This window comes from Lathyrus oleraceus, chromosome 6 (assembly GCF_024323335.1).
Source record: "Lathyrus oleraceus cultivar Zhongwan6 chromosome 6, CAAS_Psat_ZW6_1.0, whole genome shotgun sequence".
Classification (NCBI taxonomy): domain Eukaryota; kingdom Viridiplantae; phylum Streptophyta; class Magnoliopsida; order Fabales; family Fabaceae; genus Lathyrus; species Lathyrus oleraceus.
In genome coordinates, this window is record NC_066584.1 from 174,593,530 (window position 1) to 174,599,831 (window position 6,302).

The 6,302-nt window shown below is 34.1% G+C and overlaps 1 protein-coding gene across 3 annotated transcripts; it reads right to left on the reverse strand.

Annotated features, from left to right (window-relative positions):
* Positions 1 to 3,731: 3,731 nt before the first annotated feature.
* LOC127092701 (uncharacterized) lies at positions 3,732 to 5,532 on the reverse strand. 3 transcript variants are annotated; one of them, XM_051031583.1, is made up of 4 exons: positions 5,184 to 5,532; positions 4,328 to 4,536; positions 4,002 to 4,045; positions 3,732 to 3,881 (listed from the first exon to the last, which is right to left on the reverse strand). In XM_051031583.1, exons 2-4 carry the CDS (start codon positions 4,491 to 4,493, stop codon positions 3,804 to 3,806), a joined length of 288 nt encoding a protein of 95 aa, XP_050887540.1. In that variant the 5' UTR covers positions 4,494 to 4,536; positions 5,184 to 5,532; the 3' UTR covers positions 3,732 to 3,803. The 3 variants fall into 3 exon arrangements, 2 of the variants coding, with proteins under 2 accessions (XP_050887540.1, XP_050887539.1); XM_051031582.1 differs by having other exon boundaries at positions 4,002 to 4,085; XR_007792265.1 differs by having other exon boundaries at positions 3,738 to 3,881; positions 3,998 to 4,536.
* Between the last annotated feature and the right edge of the window lie 770 nt (positions 5,533 to 6,302).

Here is a 6,302-nt window from a genome sequence, read left to right on the forward strand (position 1 = left end):
CTAGATCACGATTGTCTAAATGATTCGTTAATGGAAAGATCGGATATGCGTGAAACCTAATGGAATGACTAAGATAAAGATAATCAACAACTATCTTAATCAACCGATCAAATAAACAAATCCTTGATATAGTTACCACTAATGATGAGTTAATACAATGAGAGAACAAGAAAAACATTGATAAACTTGTGTGAAATTAATTTTTTTAAACACTTGATGTGCACACTACACCAAGTCTCAACTTCAACTTTAATGCATAATAATTAAGCGAGATGAAGTTTACAATTAATTTCACACAAGATTCAATTTATGTAGAATTTAAAGAGTTAGAGAAAGAGAGAACAACACCAGATTTGTTTAGGCAGTTCCCCTTTCGTCCTCGCTTAGGGTACGTCTGCCCCCAATTCCAAAACTAGAATTGAGATATTTATTATAAAGTTGCAAAGTCTATACAAGAGAATAAATGATCACCACCAAGCAAACCCAAGTGCTTCAAACGTTTTGAACAAACCTCCAATTGTAGCTACCTTATTGCAAGAACTCCACGTTCTCCAACACTCTAGCTCGAATGATTTCGATCACGACACGCTTGAACCCAAACCTTTCTTCACAATCCTCTGGTTACCATTACTTGTTCGAACGACCCACCGTTCTTCAAACCTTTCACTCGGTTGAATCTATGAAGCAAAGATTTGTGCAAAAACCCCAAATTCTAGGAGGACAAAACCCTACAGTTTTATTCAAGAAAAACCCACTCAAAGTCTCTACCCAAACTAAGATTACACAATTCTATTTGGACGTTATCACCACAACAATGCACTATGATCAACAAAAATTGTTATGTGTAGTTGTTGAAACAAGCAATGAAGAATGAAGATGAAGAGGAACTTTAGTGTATATTTTTCACTTTTCTTGTTGACATTTGAAAAAGAAACTCTAGAATATATATAATATATATATATATTATATATATATATATATATATATTATATATATATATATATATATATAGATATAATATATATATTATATATATATTATATATTATATATATATATCTAATATATATAATATATATATATAGATATATATATATATATATAGATATATATATATATATATATCTATATATACTATATATATATATATAATATATATATACTATATATATATATATATATATATATATCTATATATATATATATATATATAATATATATATATATCTATATATATATATATATATATATATATATATATATATATATATATATATATATTATATATATATATAATGCATAGACCAAGTCACAACAACAACAGAATATTTTTGCAAAAATACACAGCAAAAAATGGAGTGAAAACAGCGACCACTCGACCTATTCAGACCCGTAGCCAAACAACTCAAATAAAACAACAGGCTAAGAGTTAACTCAAACAGGAGATGAGTCGACTCAAATAGGTTTTTCTAGAGTTGAGTCGACCTGTGACTCGACCTGTTCACACCCGTAGCAATATGGTTCAAATGAAGCATGTAATGAGTCGATGCAACAGGTGGATGAGTCGACTCATCTTCTTTTTCCAAGATTGAGTCGACCTATGACTCGACCTGTTCAGACCCGAGAGTTAAACAAAATCTGACATGCATGAATGAGTCAACCGCTCCAAGGCATGACTCGACTCAAAGTTCTTAAATGGTCAAAAATGAGTTTTTGAGACATATTTTGGTCAATCCAAGCCATTCTCTTATGGACCTATGGTACCAACAATGATCAAGTGCATTAATGACATATATGAGATGCTCCTATATGCATAGACACATTAAGTTTATACTTTGAGCATGTTAGAGAATGAATGCACTCTATGATATGATGACATAATTTAAAGAGTTAGAGAAAGAGAGAATAACACCAGATTTGTTTAGGCAGTTCCCCTTTCATCCTCGCTTAGGGTACGTCTGCCCCCAACTCCAAAACTAGAATTGAGATATTTATTATCAAGTTGCAAAGTTTATACAAGAGAAGACATGATCACCACCGAGCAAACCTAAGTGTTTTTGCAAATCCTATTTACTTTTCTCCCCTTGATTCGAGTTGAACCAAGTGCTTCAAACATTTCGAACAAACCTCCGATTGTAGCTAGCTTATTGCAAGAACTCCATGTTCTCCAAAACTCTAGCTCGACTAATTTCGATCACGACACGCTTGAACCCAAACCTTTCTTCATAATCCTTCGGTTACCGTTACTTGTTCGAACGAACCCATCGTTCTTCAAACCTTTCAATCGGCTGAATCTATGAAGCAAAGATTTGTGCAAAAAACCCCAATTCTTGGAGGACAAAACCCTACGGTTTTATTCAAGAAAAACCCACTCAAAGCCTCTACCCAAACTAAGATTACACAATCCTATTTGGACGTTATCACCACGGCAATGCACTATGATCAACAAAAATTGTTATGTGTAGTTGTTGAAACATGCAATGAAGAATGAAGATGAAGAGGAACTTTAGTGTATATCTTTCACTTTTCTTGTTGACAATTGAAAAAGAAACTCTAGAATAGAATATATATATATATATAATATATATATATATATATATATAATATATATATATATATTATATATATTATATATATTATATATATATAATGCATAGACCAAGTCACAAGCACAACAGAATATTTTTATAAAATACACAGTAGAAAATGGAGTGAAAACTGCGACCACTCTACCTGTTCACACAGGTCACTCGACCTGTTCAGACCCATAGCCAAATAACTCAAATAAAACAGGCAAAGAGTCAACTCAAACAGGTTTTTCCAGAATTGAGTCGACCTGTGACTCGACCTATTCACATCTGTAGCAACATGGTTCAAATGAAGTAGGTAATGAATCGACGCAACAGGTGGATGAGTCGACTCATCTTGTTTTTCTAGGATTTAGTCGACCTATGACTCGACCTGTTCATACCCGAGAGTTACATAAAATGTGACATGCATGAATGAGTCGACCGCTCTAAGGCATGAGTCAACTCAAAGTTCTTAAATGGTCAAAAATGAGTTTTTGAGACGTATTTTGGTCAATCCAAGCCATTCTCTTATGGACCTATGGTACCAATAATGATCAAGTGCATTATTGACATATATGAGATGCTCTTATATGCATAGACACATTAAATTTATACTTTGAGCATGTTAGAGAATGAACGCACTCTACGATATGATGACATTGTCCAAAGTACACAATATGAGCTACTAAAAAGGTTTGACATCATTAAAACAAGGACTAAGAACCTTTGCCCTCACAGTTCATACCTTGCTTGGTTTCATCTAGTCAATTTCACTCAAGTTCATTTCATGGCATTTTCAATGCTTGGTGTTTGGTCCATGGATCTTTGGTTCATGCTTATCATTTTCCATCCAAGTTTTCTAAAGCCTAGTGTGATTCAATCCAAGTTATGGTCATGTCCGTTGATTCATGTTAGTGGTTCATTCATTTGAATGCCTTTCATCATTTTCCATTTAAGCCATGATTCAACATCAAATTAATGTTCAAGGCATGAGGAAAATACGAATCTTATTTCATTCAAGAATAGCAAATTTCATTCATTACAACCCATTATATGGTCCATTACATGAGGAAAATACAAAAAAATAAACTTTAACCAAATGTTAACTTTGGTCAACAGTAGACTTTTTGGTCAACTTTGACCAAAGTCAACCTAATCCTATCCAATCCCTAATTCTAACCCTAAATTTCCATGTTCCATGTTGACCTTTGATTGACCAATTGTACATGTTGCTTCAAATTCCAACCTTAATGTCATTTGCATTGTCCAACCAGCATGCCATAAGCCTCCATGGAACCATGACATACATATGCTGCAAGAGAAAACCATGAAGCAACACACAACATGAACCAAGTTAGTATGGCAATCATCATGCACATTAACCAAGTAAAAAATGCATAGGTTAACTAATACCACATGAATCAACACATACATGAGCCATATGATACATATGCTGCAAGAAGCAAAACCAAGGACCTGAATAAGGAAGCATTATCATGTACAAGCCAAAAAGACCCTGCAAAATGCATACCAAACAAGGACTGCAGAAAACAATCCAAAGTGAAACCAAATGCACAGTTCTATATAACACAATGCCTACTGTAGAACACAAACTAGCTACCAAGTGAACAATGTTGCGAACCAAATCCAAAACAATGAAAATGCAGTGAAACCATAAGCCAGAACCATGCATCATACTTGCACATCAACATGCTTTGAAACTAAGCCACCATAATACAAGTCCAAGTCAGAACCTACCTGCAAGGCATGAATACAAAACAATTGTAGCACACCAAACAAGACCTACACAATGCAGTCCATTGGATCCATGTTGCAAAAGGCAAACCAATATGCATCTACAAGTCAGTGAAGCCACAAGCTTGTAATCCACCAAGCCATTCTGCAAAACATAATAGCACACCATGACCAAGTTCAGAACAACACATAAACAATGTTACAAATTGACCCTGCAGAAAGACATCAATACAAGGCCATCTTAATAACTAAATAAGTGTGCATTGAAACCGGACCAAGCTACAATATCATAAGATTCAATATCATATCGCAGTCCAAACAATAAAGCATCATAACCCATCAATTCAACTAAACCTAACACAAACTAACTCAATCTGACTTAACCACCTAACTAACCTAGCCTAGGGATTTGTATAAATCATAACTACCTAACATAATGGCACAAAATTCCACAAAGTTCCTAACTGAAATCCTAACAGAATTTTCACAATCCCAAGGTCAAAACCACCATTAAATATTTCTCACTCCAATCATTGCACGCTCTCCATTCATTTTCACAAACAATCTCCAATCATTGCAAACCTCTCTGGAATCATTCTTAATCACACTCCAATCAGTTTTTCACCCATACACATTCATCAGAACTTCTCTCTCCAATCTCAATCATTCTGAACCTAAAAGCTTCATCAACCTTCAACCTCCATCATTGAACATCGAATCCCATCATATCAATCACCTTTTCATCATCTTCAGAATCAAATACTCATCAACAATACTCCTTAACATCAAAAACTCAGAGAAGAAATAAAAAGAGAGAGAAAAAGGATTCCAAGGAAGAAGAAAGAGTCAGAATCATTACCTAAAAATAGGAGTTCACCGGTGTTTGTCATCATCTTCATCCTCCTCCGTCCATGGTGAGTTCCAAGATCTTCCATTTCTTCATTTCCAGTTACTGAGATGTAGAGGACAAAGAGGAGGTTCAAAGCCCCAACCCCGAGGGCTTTGAATCCTCACGTGTAAGATTTAACTTAGGATTGAACTTTTAGGGTTCTTTGAGCTTTAGATTCGGTTTTGGTGTTAGGGTAAGAATTAGGTAAAATCAAGGGTGGATTCATGATCAGGTGATTGAGATGGAGCTGGTGATGTGGTCATTTTTTAATTTTGGTGGCCACCGTCTCCAGAAACGATTTCAGGCACGATGGCTCACGGCGGTGTTGGTTTGAAGGTTGACATGAGTTTGTTTTCCTTGGTGGCGCATATTTTATGCTCATTTTAAATTCAATTTAGCTTCCAATCATAAGACGCCACGTGCCTTTAACTTTGGACATTGCTGACTCATTTTTATCAACACATGGTGAATTGTTCAATTCATCCATGAGTTTGGTTTCTGATGGGCCACACACAGTTGAGCCTAACACGAATTCATTTTCATCATTCCCAAATTCAGTTCACACCCACAGCCTGGAAGCCATTTCCAATGGGCCTAGCAGTCAGGCCTATGCGCCCCATTATACTCTACACCCCATTTCCAAAATTTCATGGCTCTGGCCCATTGAATTTATTTATTATTTTTACTCATTTTTCTTGCATTTTTAATTCATTTTCTTGCAGTTTTATTTCTTGTTTAATTGTTTGATTGTGATTTTTTTTATTTTTTAGCATGATTAGAAAATATTAGAAAAAAATATTTTTATGTTCAATTGTCATTTAGAATTTAATTGATTAGGTTTAGATGTTAATTTCACCTTTTAACCATGAAAAATCCCTAAAAATAATTGATAACCATGTTTAATTTTGAGTAGTCTTGATTTATCATCTTTATTTTTTAATTCAATTAACATGTCATGTTAGGGTAAAATTGATTTGTTTACATTTTAGTTCCATATTAATTCCACAGGCCATGATTAATTCAATTTTAATTGTTTACATTTTGATTATGATTAATGGTTAAATTGAAAATGTCATTTCAATTTAATTT

Coding starts and splice junctions, on each gene's coding strand:
- LOC127092701 (XM_051031582.1), bottom strand. CDS start 4,493: ATGGTGTGCTATTATGTTTTGCAGAATGGCTTGGTGGATTACAAGCTT. Junction 4,086..4,327: donor TTTGTATTCATGCCTTGCAG/GTAGGTTCTGAC, acceptor TGCATTTTGCAG/GGTCTTTTTGGCTTGTACAT. Junction 3,882..4,001: donor ATATGTATCATATGGCTCAT/GTATGTGTTGAT, acceptor TTTCTCTTGCAG/CATATGTATGTCATGGTTCC.